This window comes from Chiloscyllium plagiosum, unplaced genomic scaffold, assembly GCF_037043375.1.
Source record: "Chiloscyllium plagiosum isolate Xiang-an unplaced genomic scaffold, Cpla_swu_hap1 HiC_scaffold_30, whole genome shotgun sequence".
NCBI classification, from domain to species: domain Eukaryota; kingdom Metazoa; phylum Chordata; class Chondrichthyes; order Orectolobiformes; family Hemiscylliidae; genus Chiloscyllium; species Chiloscyllium plagiosum.
The window spans coordinates 59,878,869-59,895,358 of record NW_028270168.1 but is presented as its reverse complement, the minus strand read 5'-3'; the positions used below and the strand labels follow the sequence as shown (position 1 = coordinate 59,895,358).

Genomic DNA, 16,490 nt, shown 5'->3' with positions numbered 1-16,490 from the left:
CAGTTAATTCATAGAACAGAGCATTACAGCGCAGCACAGGCCCTTCTGCCCTCAATGTTGCACTCACCTGTGGAACCATTCTGAAGCCCACCTAACCTATATTATTCCATTTTCATCCATATGTTTATCCAATGATCATTTAAAAGCCCTTAAAGTTAGCAAGTCTATTACTGTTGCAGGCAGTGCGTTTCACGTCCCTCCTACTCTGAGAAAGAAACTACCTCTGACATCTGTCCTATATCTATCACCCCTCAATTTAAAGCTATGATCCCTCGTGCTCGCCGTCCCCATACTTGGTAAAAGGCTCTCCCTGTTCACCCTATCTGACCCTCTGATTATCTTATATGTCTCTATTAAGTCACCTCTCAATCTTCTTCTCACTAATGAAAACAGTCTCAGTTCCCTCAGCCTTTCCTCATAAGACCCTGCATTCATACCAGGCAACATCCTCGTAAATCTCCTCTGAACCCTTTCCGAAGCTTCCACATCCTTCCTATAAGGCAGTGACCAGAACTGTATGCAATACTCTAAATGTGGCCGCACCAGAGTTTTGTACAGCTGCAACATGACCTCATGGCTCCGAAACTCAATCCCACTACCAATAAACACCAACACACCATATGCCTTCTTTTGCCCTATCAAACTAGGTCACAACTTTCAGGGATTTACACACCTGGACGCTGAGATCTCTCTGCTCATCTACACTGCCAAGAATTTTACCATTATCCCAGTACTCTGCATTCCTGTTACTTCTTCCAAAGTGAACTACCTCACACTTTACCACATTAAACTCTATTTACCATGTCTCAGCCCAGTTCTGCAGCTTATCTATGTCCCTCTATAACCTGTAACATCCTTCAGCACTACCCAACTCTGCTGACCCTACTGTCATTTGCAAATTTACTAATCAACTCCTCGCCAGAGTAGCTGCAGTCTCATTCAAATACACACGACTGCTCACCATGTTGTGTTGGTGGACTCCTTCCACTATGACACTGCCATTCCTTCAGTGTCGCTGGGTCAAAATCCTGGAATTCCCTCCTTAATGACATTGTGGATCTACCCACAGCACATGGACTGCAGTGGTTCAAGAAGGCAGCTCACCCCCACCTTGTCAAGGGGCAACTAGGGACAGGCAATAAATGCATGTCCCAGAAATAATAAAAAAAAAGTTTCCCTGTGCCATTGACTTATTCTTGAAGGCAGAATTTTGTCTTAAAACCTGTTAAAAACGATGAGCATTGTAAGCTGCCAATAGATGCCAAGTGGAAGCCTCCAGGAATCATCAGGCCTGAGCAACATTGCCACTTCATTTCTTTGTCTGAAATCACTGTCAGAATTTCAAAATGTCAGTTGCTGTTTCACAAAGTCCCCGACTCCCAGAGTCAATAATCACTTCAGTCAAAGCCACTCGAGTCATTTAGGAACTGGACTTTTTATCTATTTCTGTTGTACTTTCTATCATACTTTTAGCTCATGGTCAGATGAGTGCTGTGAATATTAAGACTTACTTCTGGTTGATAAACAGTTAAAGTTTCAGATTCAGTTCTATCTGGGTCCATCTGCAGGTCTTTCAGAAGGAGTTGGGCAAACGGGCCAGTTGTGTGAGGGCTCTGAAACGTACCTTCAGGGAGCTGAACAAAAACACAGGTGTCAACTGTGTCTGGCTGAAAGCTCAGATGGAGGAACTGAATAAACAGTGGGAGCACGTGTGCAACATTTCCGTCTTGAAGCAGTCTCTGCTTGAAGCTGCACTGTGTCAGGTAGGAACCTGGTGTCAACCATCACCTTATCACATTGTCAACAAGTGTAACCCTGAGGAGCTCATGCTCTTGTGCGTGATGGTGACTGAGCGGCTCATTGTTGAGCAACAATATACATCAGATGCCTTAAGGGACTGGAATTCTGCTGTAGTCTTTTTTGTACCTCGGTCTGCTTTAGGCCTGATTGGAGTCAGGGATATTCAGGCCTGATTTATCTGCTCCTTCATGTTATCGCATGCTGTTTGATATTATCGATCTGCTTCTTGCAGTATTCCTCGATGTGACATATTCACAATGCAGTGACAAATCTGTCTACTTTCAAAGGGCCTAGTACTGGAGGGAACGGTGAATTGTTCACTTGTTTGTATCTCATGGTTTGGAAACATAGAAAATTGGTGCAGGAAGAGGCCAATCAGCCCTTTGAGCCTGTACCACCATTCAATATGATCACGGCTGATCATGCAGTCTCAGTATCCCATTCCCACCCTCTCCCCATACCCCTTTAGCCACAAGGACCACGTCCAGCTCCCTCTTGAATACATCGAATGAACTGGCCCCAACAGCTTCCTCTGTGAGAGAATTCCACAGGTTCCCAACTCTCTGGGTGAAGAAATTCTTCCTTATCTCAGTCCTAAATGGCTTACCCCTTATTCTTAGACTGTGACCCCTTGTTCTGAACCTCCCCAACATCAAGAACATTCTTCTCACATCTAGCCTGGACAGTCCCATCACAATTTTATGTTTCTCCCTCGCTCTTCTACATTCCTGTGAGTAGGAGCCCAATCTATCCAGTTTTTCCTCATATGTCAGTCCTACCATCCCAGGAATCAGTCTGGTGAACCTTCACTGAACTCTCTCAATAGCAAGAACGTCCTTCCTCAGACTAGGAGATCATAACTGTACACAATACTCAAGGTGTGGCCTCACCAAGGCCCTGTGTAACTGCAGCAAGACATCCCTACTCCGATACTCCAATCGTCTCGCTGTGATGGAGAACATGCCATTAGCCTTCCTCGCTGCCCGCTGCACCCCCATACCAACCTTCAGCAACTGTTCCACCATGACACGCAGGTCTCATTGCACCTCACCTTTTCCTAAACTGCCACCATTCAGATCATAATCTGCCTTCCTGTTTTGTGACCAAAGTAGATAGTGAGGCTCTTTTCAGTCATGGCTGACCATGGGTTGTATCCTCATTGTTCTAGCTTTCTGCTTCCCTGAAGCAACGTCGCTTGTGACTGAAGAGTCCAATGCTGTAGTGACAATACATAGTGTGATTAAAGGCAGTCAGCATGGCTTTGTGAGGGGTAGGTCATGCCTCACAAATCTTATTGAGTTCTTTGAGGAGGTGTCAAGACAGGTCAAAGATGGTCGAGCAGTGGATGTGGTGTATATAGACTTCAGCGCTGAAAATCTGTTGCTGGAAAAGCGCAGCAGGTCAGGCAGCATCCAGGGAACAGGAGAATCGACGTTTCGGGCATAAGCCCTTCTTCAGGAATGAGGAAAGTTCACCTGCACCTCCACACACATCATCTATTGCATCCTCTGCACCCGATGTGGCCTCCTCTATATTAGGGAGACAGGCCGGCTACTTGCGGAGCATTCCAGAGAACACCTCTGGGACACCCGGACCAACCAACCCAACCACCCTGTAGCTCAACATTTCAGTTCCCCCTCCCACTCCACCAAGGATATGCAGGTCTTTGGACTCCTCCATCGCCAGACCACAACAACACGACGGTTGGAGGAAGAACGCCTCATCTTCCGCCTAGGAACCCTCCAACCACAAGGGATGAACTCGGATTTCACCAGTTTCCTCATTTCCCCTCCCCCCACCTTGTCTCAGTCTAATCCATCGAATTCAGCACCGCCTTCCTAACCTGCAATCTTCTTCCCGACCTCTCCGCCCCCACCCCAGTCTGACCTATCACCCTCACCTTGATCTCTTTCCACCTATCACATTTCCGACGCCCCTCCCCCAAGTCCCTCCTCCCTACCTTTTATCTTAGCCTGCTGGACAAACTTTCCTCATTCCTGAAGAAGGGCTTATGCCCGAAACGTCGATTCTCCTGTTCCCTGGATGCTGCCTGACCTGCTGCGCTTTTCCAGCAACACATTTTCAGCTCTGATCTCCAGCATCTGCAGACCTCACTTTCTCCTCTATATAGACTTCAGCAAGGCATTTGATAAGGTTCACAATATACATGAATGACTTGGTAGGCTCATTCATAAAGTCAGGAAGTATGGGATACAGGGAGATTTAGCTATCTGGATTCAGAATTGGCTGGCTGACAGAAGGCAGAGAGTGGTTGTAGATGGAATGTATTCTGCCTGGAGGTCAGTGTTGAGTGGGGTCCCGCAGGGTTCAGTTCTTGGGCCTCTGCTCTTTGTAGTTTTTATAAATGACTTGTTTGAGGAGGTTGAGGGGTGGGTTAGTAAATTTGCAGATGACACTAAGGTTGGAGGTGTCGTCGATAGTATAGAGGGCTACTGCAGGCTGCAGCGTGACATAGACGGGATGCAGAGCTGGGCTGAGAAATGGCAGATGGAGTTCAACCTGGATAAATGTGAAGTGATGCATTTTGGAAGGTCGAACTCGAATGCTGAATATAGGATTAAAGACAGGATTCTTGACAGTTTGGAAAAACAGAGGGATCTGGGTGTGCAAGTACATAGATCCCTCAAAGTTGCCACCCAAGTGGATAGAGTTGTTAAGAAAGCATTTGGTGTTTTGGCTTTCATTAACAGGGGGATTGAGTTCAAGAGCCGCGAAGTTTTGCTACAGCTCTACAAGTCCCTGGTGAGACCACACTTGGAATATTGTGTCCAGTTCTGGTCGCCCTACTATAGGAAAATACAGAGGCTTTGGAGAGGGTGCAAAGAAGGTTTACCAGGATGCTGCCTGGACTGGAGAGCTTGCCTAATGAAGAGAAGTTGACTAAGCTCGGAGTTTTCTCTCTGGAGAGAAGGAGGAAGAGAGGAGACCTGATCAAGGTGTACAAGATAATGAGAGGAATGGATAGAGTCAATAGCCAGAGACTTTTCCCCAGGGCAGGATTGACTGGTACAAGAAGTCATAGCTTGAAGATATTAGGAGGAAGGTGTAAAGGAGACATCAGAGATTCTTTATGCAGAGAGTTGTGAATGCATGGAATGTGTTGCCAGCGGTAGTGGTGGAAGCAAAGTCATTGGGGACATTTAAGCGACTGCTGGACATGCACATGGATAGCAGTGAGTTGAGGGGTGCGTAGGTTAAGTTACTATATTTTACATTAGGATTAACCTTCGGCACAACATCGTGGGCCAAAGGGCCTGTTCTGTGCTGTACATTTCCATGTTCTATGATCTCAAGTGCTTTCATATCCCTCATGCAGACATCGTTGGGGATGCCCAGTAGGTCTCTTCCTGGATGCAAGCTCTCCATAGAGAATATTGTCACATCTATCAGCATTATATCGCATTTGCCAAGTATTTGCTCACACAGCCAGTCTGTCCAAGTCACCCTGCAACCTCCTAGCATCTTCCTCCCAGCACACACTGCCACCCATCTGCACATTTGGAGAAATTGCATTCGATTCCTTTACCAAGTCATTCATATATATTGTGAACAGCTGGGGTCCCAGCACTGAACCCTGTGGTACCCCACTCATCACTGCCTACCGCTCTGAAAAGGACCTGTTTATTCCAACTCTCTGCCTCCTGTCTGCCAATCAGTTTTCTATCCATGTTAGTACATTATCTCTGATACCATGAGCTTTAATCTCTTGGGTGGAACCTTGTCAAAGTCCAGATACATAACATCTACTGATTTCCTCTTGTCCACTTGACTGGTCACATCCTCAAAAATTCCAGAAGATTTGTCAATCATGATTTCCCTTTAGTGAATCCATACCAACTAGCACCGATTCTGTTACTGCTTTCCAAATGCTCAGTTATTACATCCTTAATGATTGACTCCAGCATTCTCCCCACCACTGATGTCAGGCTAACTGGTCTATAATTCCCCACTTTCTCTCCCCCTTTCTTTTTAAAGAGTGGAGTACATTAGCTACCCTCCAATTCATTGGAACTCTTCCACAGTCTATAAATGTTGGAAAATAATTACAAACGCATCTGCTATTTCTCGGGCCACTTCCTTAAGTATTCTGGGATACAGAGTATCAGGCCCTGGAGACTTATTGGATTTTAATCCCATCAATTTCCCCAAAACCAATTCCTGACTAATAGGATTTCCTTCAGTTCCTCCTTCAGGCTTGAGCCTCTGTCCCCTTGTAGTTCTGGAAAGTTATTTGGGTCCTCCTTAATGAAGACAGATCCAAAGTATCTGTTGAACTGGCTCTGCCATCTCTTTATTGTCCATTATGAATTCACCTGATGCCACCTGCAAGGAACCTACATCTGTCTTCACCAGTCTTTTTCTTTTCACGTTTCTATAGAAGCTTTTGCCATTGATTTTCTGCAGCTTACCTTCGTATTCTACCTTCCCTTTCCAAATTAAACCCTTGGTCCTCCCTCCTCCTGCTGAATTTTAAATTTCTCCCAGTACATGGTTGTCAGCATTTTCTGACCTTGTTAGCGATGGGTGAGCCACCTTACCTGTTTTACTCTGACACCAGACTCCGGTGTACCACTGTTGCAGTTAATCTGTGTGTTCTTTAACTATCTGCCATTGCCCATCCACTAGCAACCCCTGAAGGATCCTGGCCAGTTTATTCTTGCCAATCCATGCCTCATACCATCAAAGTTCGCTTTCTTTAAGTTCAGGACCCTAGGTTCAGCTTTAATTGTGTCACTCTCCACCTTAATGAAGAATTCTACCACATTATGATCACTGTTCCCAAAGGATCTCACACCACAGCGTTGCTAATTAATCCTCTCTCATTACATAACACCCAGTCTAGGGTGGCCAGCTCTCTGGTCAGTTCCTTGACATATTGGTCACAGAAACCATCCATCATACATTCCAGGGAATCCTCCACCATCACATTGATTGAACTGACAAACTGGTAGCAATATGTAGATTGAAGTCACCCATAATAACTGCTGTAACCTTACTGCATACATCTCTACTTTCCTGCTAGATATAATCCCCAATATTACACCAACAGCTGGTCTGTACACAACTCCCACTAACGTCTTTATCCCTTTAGAGTTCTGCAGCTCCACCCATTGTATAGGCTAATGTCCTCAGTTACTATTGTGTTAATCTCCTCCTTAACCAGCCACACTACCTCACCCCTTTCTGTCTGTCTTTCCTGAAAAGTGAATAAACCTGGTTGTCCAGTTCCCAGCCTTGGTCACCCTGGAGCCAGGTCTCTGTGATCCCAATTGCATTATATTTATTAATAGCTGTTTGCACAGTTAATTCATCAACTTTATTACAAATACTCTCCTGGATGGAGAATGATGGGAGGCAGCCAGGGGATTACCGGATGAATTTGTAATCGACACATTCACGGGCAGAGTGAGACATTAACACAGAGCTGGCAGAGCCTCCTGGTGACTGGGAGAGCCAGGCACAGAGCCACGCTGGGATTCTGCAGTTGTATTTTAAGTGTTTTCCAAAGCTTGACCAGTTGTTCTCCATGAAACTGAATCCACATTCTCTGCTGTTAGGCTGAGCATTTTCAGTCCTTGGTTCAGACTTTGTTAGGTCACTTGACACAGACCGAGAGGAAGCTGACAGATGGACAGATCCTGCAGGAGCAGGAAGCTCTGCTGGAACTTAAACACCAGCACCAGGTGGGTTAGATCGAGGGGATGGTACAGAGAGAGGGAACAGGGCAGCACCGAGAGGGAGGATTGGGATGCAGTGAAGAGGTAGGGGGAGAGGCTGGGAAGTGGAGGGGGAGAAGAGAGGGAGAGGGAGGGAGGGAGGTGGGGGTGAGGGGAGAGGGAGGGAGGTGGGGGTGAGGGGAGAGGGAGGGAGGTGGGGGTGAGGGGAGAGGGAGGGAGGTGGGGGTAAGGGAAGAGGGAGGTAGGGGGGTGAGGGGCAAGGGAGGGAGGTGGGGGGGTGAGGGGAGAGGGAGGGAGGTGGGGGGATGAGGGGAGAGGGAGGGAGGTGGGGGTAAGGGAAGAGGGAGGTGGGGTGTAAGGGGAGAGGGAGGTGGGGGGGTGAGGCGAGGGCGGGGGAGGTGGGGGGCGAGGGGAGAGGGAGGGAGGTGGGGGTAAGGGGAGAGGGAGGTAGGGGGTGAGGGGAGAGGGAGGTAGGGGGGTGAGGGGAGAGGGAGGTAGGGGGGTGAGGGGAGAGGGAGGGAGGTGGGGGGTGAGGGGAGAGGGAGGTGGGGGGTAAGGGGAGAGGGAGGGAGGTGGGGGGGTAAGGTGAGAGGGAAGGAGGTGGGGGTAAGGGGAGAGGGAGGTAGAGGGTGAGGGGAGAGGGAGGGAGGTGGGGGTAAGGGGAGAGGGAGGTGGGGGGTAAGGGGAGAGGGAGGTGGGGGGGTGAGGCGAGAGCGGGGGAGGTGGGGGGCGAGGGGAGAGGGAGGGAGGTGGGGGTAAGGGGAGAGGGAGGTAGGGGGTGAGGGGAGAGGGAGGTAGGGGGGTGAGGGGAGAGGGAGGGAGGTGGGGGGTGAGGGGAGAGGGAGGTGGGGGGTAAGGGGAGAGGGAGGGAGGTGGGGGGGTAAGGTGAGAGGGAAGGAGGTGGGGGTAAGGGGAGAGGGAGGTAGGGGGTGAGGGGAGAGGGAGGGAGGTGGGGGTAAGGGGAGAGGGAGGTGGGGGGTAAGGGGAGAGGGAGGGAGGTGGGGGTAAGAGGAGAGGGAGGTGGGGGGTAAGGGGAGAGGGAGGGAAGTGGGGGTAAGAGGAGAGGGAGGTGGGGGGTAAGGGGAGAGGGAGGGAGGTGGGGGTAAGGGGAGAGGGAGGTGGGGGATGAGGGGAGGGAGAGGGAGGTGGGGGAGTGAGGTGAGACGGAGGGAGGTGGGGGGTGAGGGCAGAGGGAGGTGGGGGGTGAGGGGAGGGAGAGGGAGGTGGGGGAGTGAGGGAGGTGGGGGAGTGAGGGGAGAGGGAGGGAGGTGGGGGAGTGAGGGGAGAGGGAGGGAGGTAGGGGGTGAGGGGAGAGGGAGGGAGGTGGGGATGAGGGGAGAGGGAGTAAGGTGGGTGGGTGAGGGGAGGTTGGAGGGTGAGGGGAGTGGGAGGTTGGAGGGTGAGAGGAGAGGGAGGTGGGGGATGAGGGGAGAGGGAAGTGGGGGGTAAGGGGAGAGGGAGATGGGGGGTTGAGGGGAGAGGGAAGTGGGGGGTAAGGGGAGAGGGAGGTGGGGGGTTGAGGGGAGAGGGAGGGAGGTGGAGAGGTGAGGGGAGAGGGAGGGAGGTGGGGGGGTAAGGGGAGAGGGAGGGAGGTGGGGGTAAGGGGAGAGGGAGGTGGGGGATGAGGGGAGGGAGAGGGAGGTGGGGGAGTGAGGTGAGACGGAGGGAGGTGGGGGGTGAGGGCAGAGGGAGGTGGGGGGTGAGGGGAGGGAGAGGGAGGTGGGGGAGTGAGGGAGGTGGGGGAGTGAGGGGAGAGGGAGGGAGGTGGGGGAGTGAGGGGAGAGGGAGGGAGGTAGGGGGTGAGGGGAGAGGGAGGGAGGTGGGGATGAGGGGAGAGGGAGTAAGGTGGGTGGGTGAGGGGAGGTTGGAGGGTGAGGGGAGTGGGAGGTTGGAGGGTGAGAGGAGAGGGAGGTGGGGGATGAGGGGAGAGGGAAGTGGGGGGTAAGGGGAGAGGGAGGTGGGGGGTTGAGGGGAGAGGGAAGTGGGGGGTAAGGGGAGAGGGAGGTGGGGGGTTGAGGGGAGAGGGAGGGAGGTGGAGAGGTGAGGGGAGAGGGAGGGAGGTGGGGGGGTGAGGGGAGAGGGAGTGAGGTGGGAGTAAGGGGAGAGGGAGGTAGGGGGAAAGGGGAATGGGAGGTGGGGGGTAAGGGGTGAGGGAGGAGGGTTGGGGGGTGAGGGGAGAGAGAGGGAGGCTGGAGGGTGAGGGGAGAGGGAGATGGGGGGGTGAGGGGAGAGGGAAGGAGGTGGGGGGGTGAGGGGAGAGGGAAGGAGGTGGGGGGGTGAGGGGAGAGGGAAGGAGGTGGGGGGGTGAGGGGAGAGGGAAGGAGGTGGGGGGGTGAGGGGAGAGGGAAGGAGGTGGGGGTGTGAGGGGAGAGGGAAGGAGGTGGGGGGGTGAGGGGAGAGGGAAGGAGGTGGCGAGGTGAGGGGAGAGGGAGGGAGTTGGGGTGAGGGGAGAGGGTGGTGGGGGGGTGAGGGGAGAGGGAGGGAAGTGGGGGTAAGGGGAGAGGGAAGTGGGGGGTTGAGGGGAGAGGGAGGGAATGGGGGTAAGGGGAGAGAGATGTGGGGGGGGTGAAGGGAGAGGGAGAGAGGTGGGGGTAAGGGGAGAGGGAGGTGGGGTGAGGGGAGAGGGAGGGAGGTGGGGATGAGGGGAGAGGGAGGTGGGAGGGTGAGGGGAGAGGGAGGGAGGTTGGGGGGTGAGGGGAGAGGGATGGAGGTGGGGGGGTGAGGGGAATGGGAGGGAGGTGGGGGTAAGAGGAGAGGGAGGTGGGGGGTAAGGGGAGAGGGAGGGAGGTGGGGGGTAAGGGGAGAGGGAGGGAGGTGGGGGTAAGGGGAGAGGGAGGTGGGGGATGAGGGGAGGGAGAGGGAGGTGGGGGAGTGAGGTGAGACGGAGGGAGGTGGGGGGTGAGGGCAGAGGGAGGTGGGGGGTGAGGGGAGGGAGAGGGAGGTGGGGGAGTGAGGGGGGAGGGAGGGAGGTGGGGGAGTGAGGGGAGAGGGAGGGAGGTGGGAGTAAGGGGAGAGGGAGGTAGGGGGAAAGGGGAGTGGGAGGTGGGGGGTAAGGGGTGAGGGAGGAGGGTTGGGGGGTGAGGGGAGAGAGAGGGAGGTTGGAGGGTAAGGGGAGAGGGAGGTGGGGGGGGTGAGGGGAGGTTGGAGGGTGAGGGGAGTGGGAGGTTGGAGGGTGAGAGGAGAGGGAGGTGGGGGATGAGGGGAGAGGAAAGTGGGGGGGTGAGGGGAGAGGGAGGTGGGGGATGAGGGGAGAGGGAAGTGGGGGGTAAGGGGAGAGGGAGGTGGGGGGTTGAGGGGAGAGGGAGGGAGGTGGGGAGGTGAGGGGAGAGGGAGGGAGGTGGGGGAGAGGGAGGGAGGTGGGGGGGTGAGGGGAGAGGGAGGGAGGTGGGAGTAAGGGGAGAGGGAGGTAGGGGGAAAGGGGAGTGGGAGGTGGGGGGTAAGGGGTGAGGGAGGAGGGTTGGGGGGTGAGGGGAGAGAGAGGGAGGTTGGAGGGTGAGGGGAGAGGGAGGTGGGGGGGGTGAGGGGAGAGGGAAGGAGGTGGGGGGGTGAGGGGAGAGAGAAGGAGGTGGGGGGGTGAGGGGAGAGGGAAGGAGGTGGGGGGGTGAGGGGAGAGGGAAGGAGGTGGCGAGGTGAGGGGAGAGGGAGGGAGTTGGGGTGAGGGGAGAGGGTGGTGGGGGGGTGAGGGGAGAGGGAGGGAAGTGGGGGTAAGGTGAGAGGGAAGTGGGGGGGTGAGGGGAGAGGGAGGGAATGGGGGTAAGGGGAGAGAGATGTGGGGGGGTGAAGGGAGAGGGAGAGAGGTGGGGGTAAGGGGAGAGGGAGGTGGGGTGAGGGGAGCGGGAGGGTGGTGGGGATGAGGGGAGAGGGAGGTGGGAGGGTGAGGGGAGAGGGAGGGAGGTTGGGGGGTGAGGGGAGAGGGAGGGAGGTGGGGAGGTGAGGGGAATGGGAGCGAGGTGGGGGTAAGGGGAGTGGGAGGTGAGGGGTAAGGGGTGAGGGAGGAGGGTTGGGGGTGAGGGGAGGGTAAGGGGAGAGAGTGGGAGGTTGAAGGGTGAGGGGAGAGGGAGGTGGGGGGGTGAGGGGACAGGGAAGGAGGTGGCGGGGTGAGGGGAGAGGGAGGTGGGGGGGTGAGGGGAGAGGGAGGTGGGGGGGTGAGGGGAGAGGGAAGGAGGTAGGGGGGTGAGGGGAGAGGGAAGGAAGTGGGGTGTGAGGGGAGAGGGAAGGAGGTGGCGAGGTGAGGGGAGAGGGAGGGAGTCGGGGTGAGGGGAGAGGGTGGTGGGGGGGTGAGGGGAGAGGGAGGGAAGTGGGGATAAGGGGAGAGGGAAGTGGGGGGGTGAGGGGAGAGGGAGGGAATGGGGGTAAGGGGAGAGAGATGTGGGGGGGTGAAGGGGGAGGGAGAGAGGTGGGGGTAAGGGGAGAGGGAGGTAGGGTGAGGGGAGAGGGAGGGAGGTGGGGATGAGGGGAGAGGGAGGTGGGAGGGTGAGGGGAGAGGGAGGGAAGTGGGGGTAAGGGGAGAGGGAAGTGGGGTGGTGAGGGGAGAGGGAGGGAAGTGGGGGTAAGGGGGGAGAGAGGTGGGGGGGTGAGGGGAGGGGAGAGAGGTGGGGGTGAGGGGAGAGGGAGAGAGGTGGGGACGAGGGGAGAGGGAGAGAGGTGGGGGCAAGGGGAGAGGGAGGTGGGGGGGTGAGGGGTGAGGGAGGGAGCTGGGGGGGTGAGGGGATGGTGAGGGGAGAGGGAGGGAGGTTGGAGGGTGAGGGCAAAGGGAGATAGGGGGTGAGGGGAGAGGGAGGGAGGGAGGTGGAGATTAGGGGAGAGGGAGGGAGGTGGAGGTGAGGGGAGAGAGGGAGGTGGGGGGTGAGGGGAGAGGGAGGGCGGTGGGGGTAAGGAGAGAGGGAGGGTGGAGGGTAAGGGGAGAGGAAGGTGGGGGCGTGAGGGGAGAGGGAGGGAGTTGGGGATGAGGGGAGAGGGAAGCAGGTGGGGGTGAGTGGAGGGAGGGAGGTGGAGGGGTGAGGGGGAGGGAGGGAGGTGAGGGTGAGGGAGGTAGGGAGGTGAGGGAGGTGGGGGTGAGGGGGAGAGGGAGGTGGGGGAGAGGGAGGTGGGGGTGAGGGGGTGAGGGAGGTGGGGATGAGGGGGAGAGGGAGGTGGGGGTGTGGCGGAGAGGGAGGTGGGGGTGTGGGGGAGAGGGAGGTGAGGGTGAGGGGAGAGGGAGGGAGGTGGGGGGGTGAGGAGAGAGGGAGGGAGGTGGGGGGGTGAGGGGAGAGGGAGGGAGGTGGGGGTAAGGGGAGAGGGAGGTGGGGGGGTAAGGGGAGAGGGAGGTGGGGGAGTAAGGGGAGAGGGAGGTGGGGGTAAGGGGAGAGGGAAGGAGGTGGGGGTAAGGGGAGAGGGAAGGAGGTGGGGCGGTGAGGGGAGAGGGAGGTGGGGCGGTGAGGGGAGAGGGAGGTGGGGGGGGTGAGGGGAGAGGGAGGTGGGGGTTGAGGGGAGAGGGAGGGATGTGGGGGTAAGGGGAGAGGGAGGGAGGTGGGGGTAAGGGGAGAGGGAGGTGGGGCATTGAGGGGAGAGGGAGGTGGGGGTTGAGGGGAGAGAGAGGTGGGGGGGTGAGGGGAGAGGGAGGGAGGTGGGGGGTGAGGGGAGAGGGAGGGAAGTGGGGGTAAGGGGAGAGGGAGGGAGGTGGGGGTAAGGGGAGAGGGAGGTGGGGCGGTGAGGGGAGAGGGAGGTGGGGGTTGAGGGGAGAGGGAGGGATGTGGGGTGGGGTGAGGGGAGAGGGAGGGAAGTGGGCATAAGGGAAGAGGGAGTTGAGGGGTAAGGGGAGAGGGAGGTGGGGGGGATGAGCGGAGAGGGAGGGAGGTGGAGGTAAGGGGAGAGGGAGGTGGGGGGGTGAGGGGAGAGGGAGGGAGGTGGGGGGTGAGGGGAGAGGGAGGGAGGTGGGGGGTGAGGGGAGGGGGGGAGGTGGGGAGGTAAGGGGAGAGGGAGGTGGGGGGGTGAGGGGAGAGGGAGGGAGGTGGGGGGGTGAGGGGAGAGGGAGGGAGGTGGGGGTAAGGGGAGAAGGAGGGAGGTGGGCATAAGGGAAGAGGGAGTTGGGGGGTAAGGGGAGAGGGAGTTGGGGGGGCGAGGGGAGAGGGAAGGAGGTAGGGATAAGGGGAGAGGGAGGTGGGGGGTAAGGGGAGAGGGAGGGAGGTGGGGGTAAGGGGAGAGGGAGGTGGGGGGTGAGGGGAGGGAGAGGGAGGTGGGGAGTGAGGTGAGACGGAGGGAGGTGGGGGTGAGGGCAGAGGGAGGGAGGTGGGGGATGAGGGGAGAGGGAGGGAGGTGGGGATGAGGGGAGAGGGAGTAAGGTGGGGGGGTGAGGGGAGGTTGGAGGGTGAGGGGAGAGGGAGGTTGGAGGGTGAGGGGAGAGGGAGGGAGGTGGGGGGGGAGAGGGAGGGAGGTGGGGGATGGGGCGAGAGGGAGGGAGTTGGGGTGTGAGGGGAGAGGGAGGGAGGTGGGGGGGTGAGGGGAATGGGAGGGAGGTGGGGGTAAGGGGAGTGGGAGGTGAGGGGTAAGGGGTGAGGGAGGAGGGTTGGGGGTGAGGGGAGGGTAAGGGGAGAGAGAGGGAAGTTGGAGGGTGAGGGGAGAGGGAGGTGGGGGGGTGAGGGGACAGGGAAGGAGGTGGCGGGGTGAGGGGAGAGGGAGGGAGTTGGGGGTGAGGGGAGAAGGTGGGGGGGTGAGGGGAGAGGGAGGGAAGTGGGGGTAAGGGGAGAGGGAAGTGGGAGGGTGAGGGGAGAGGGAGGGAAGTGGGGGTAAGGGGGAGAGAGGTGGGGGGGTGAGGGGAGAGGGAGAGAGGTGGGTGCGAGGGGAGAGGGAGAGAGGTGGGGGCAAGGGGAGAGGGAGGTGGGGGGGTGAGGGGAGAGGGAGGGAGGTGGGGATGAGGGGAGAGGGAGGTGGGAGGGTGAGGGGAGAGGGAGGGAGGTTGGGAGTGAGGGGAGAGGGAGGTGGGGGGGTGAGGGGTGAGGGAGGGAGCTGGGGGGTGAGGGGATGGTGAGGGGAGAGGGAGGGAGGTTGGGGACGAGGGCAAAGGGAGATGGGGGTGAGGGGAGAGGGAGGGAGGTGGAGATGAGGGGAGAGGGAGGGAGGTGGGGGTGAGGGGAGAGGGAGGTGGGGGATGAGTGGAGAGGGAGGGAGGTGGGGGTAAGGGGAGAGGGAGGGTGGAGGGTAAGGGGAGAGGGAGGGAGGTGGGGGTGAGGGGAGAGGGAGGTGGGGGTAAGGAGAGAGGGAGGGTGGAGGGTAAGGGGAGAGCTAGGTGGGGGCGTGAGGGGAGAGGGAGGGAGTTGGGGGTGAGGGGAGAGGGAGGGAGGTGGAGAGGTGAGGAGAGAGGGAGGTAGGGAGGTGAGGGTGAGGGAGGTGGGAGGTGAGGGGGAGAGGGAGGTGGGGGTGAGGGGGAGAGGGAGGTGGGGGTGAGGGGAGAGGGAGGGAGGTGGGGGTGAGGGGAGAGGGAGGGAGGTGGGGGGTGAGGGGAGAGGGAGGGAGGTGGGGGGTGAGGGGAGAGGGAGGGAGGTAGGGAGGTGAGGGTGAGGGAGGTGGGAGGTGGGGGTGAGGGGGAGAGGGAGGGAGATGGAGGGTAAGGTGAAAGGGAGAGAGGTTGGGGGTGAGGGGAGAGGGAGGGAAGCAGAGAGTGATGGGGAGGGAGGGAAGAGGGTGGTGTAAATTAGTGGGGAGTAGGGAAGGGTGAGCAGGATGGAGGGAGCTGATGTTCTGATATCTGTTTCAGGAGGCCGTTGACAGTCTGGAGCATGAGTATCCAGCTCTGGAGTCTGTCATTGCCCTTGGGAATGAGATCCTGACTTCCTGTAATCCGGAATCAGTCAGCATCATCCAATCCTGGATCAACATGGTACAAACACGATGGGATGAGGTGAGTCCGAAGCATGGTGCAAGATTGAGTTTTTCCAGAGCAGCACTTCCTCATCAGAGACCGTCAAACAGGAGAAATGTAAGATGCGGGTGCCCTCTTCCGACTACTTTTTTTCTGGGTGGCTCAGTGGTTAGCACTGCTGTCTCACAGCGCCATAGACCCGGGTTCAATTCCCACCTCAGGCAACTGTCTGTGTGGAGTTTGCACATTCTCCCCGTGTCTGCGTGGGTTTTCTCCCACAATCCAAAAATATGCAGGTCAGGTGAATTGGCCACGTTAAATTGCCCGTAGTGTTAGGTGAAGGGGTAAGTGTAGGGGAATGGGTCTGGGTGGTTTGCTCTTTGGAGGGTCGGTGTGGACTTGTTGGGCCGAAGGGCCTGTTTCCACATTGTAAGTAATCTAAAAACTAAAAGCAAGAGGAGGCCATTCAGCCCCTGAAGGCCTGCTACCTCATTTCATAGTCATAGAGACTGATAGAGTATTACAGCATGGAGACAGGTCCTTTGGTCCAAATTGGTCTATGCTGACCAAAATGTCTGACCTCCATAACCCCATTTCCCTGCACTTGGCTCATATCCTTCTAATCCTTTCCTATCCATGTATTTGTCTAAATGCCTTTTAAATGTTATTAATGTTTATGCCTCCACCACTTCTGCTGGCAGCTCATTCCATATGCACATCACCCTGTGTGTAAGAAAGTTGCCTCTCAGGTTCCCTTTTATGTCGTCTTGTCCTCCATTCTCCAACCCTGGGAAAAAGACTTAGTGTATCTACCCTGTCCATGCCTCTCATAATCTTATACACCTCTAAAAAGTTCCCCCTCAGTCTCCTATGCTCAAAAAAAACACATTCTAGCTTGTTCAACCTCTCCCTAAAACTCAGACCATGGAGTCCAGACAATATCCTTGTAAATTTCTTCTGTATTCTTTCTAGGTTAGTGACGTCCTTCCTACAACAAGGTGACCAAAACTGAACACAATACTCCAAGCGTGGTCTCACCAACATCCTGGATAACAGCAACATAACTTCCCAACTTCTATACTCAATGACCTGACTGATGAGGGCCAGTGTGCCAAAAGCCTTCATCATTGCCCTGTCCACCTGGGACACCACTT

General features: G+C 56.7%; 1 protein-coding gene across 1 annotated transcript in view; it reads left to right on the top strand.

The window, feature by feature from the left end:
• The first annotated feature begins 1,234 nt into the window (after window positions 1–1,234).
• The window catches only part of LOC148142215 (microtubule-actin cross-linking factor 1, isoforms 6/7-like), a 205,417-nt gene continuing 190,161 nt past the window's right edge, over window positions 1,235–16,490 (top strand). Inside the window, exons 1-4 of the mRNA XM_087976988.1 lie at window positions 1,235–1,243; window positions 1,569–1,763; window positions 7,380–7,505; window positions 15,232–15,375. Of these exons, the coding sequence (XP_087833114.1) occupies window positions 1,235–1,243; window positions 1,569–1,763; window positions 7,380–7,505; window positions 15,232–15,375 (474 nt within the window). The remainder of the gene's footprint in view (window positions 1,244–1,568; window positions 1,764–7,379; window positions 7,506–15,231; window positions 15,376–16,490) is intronic.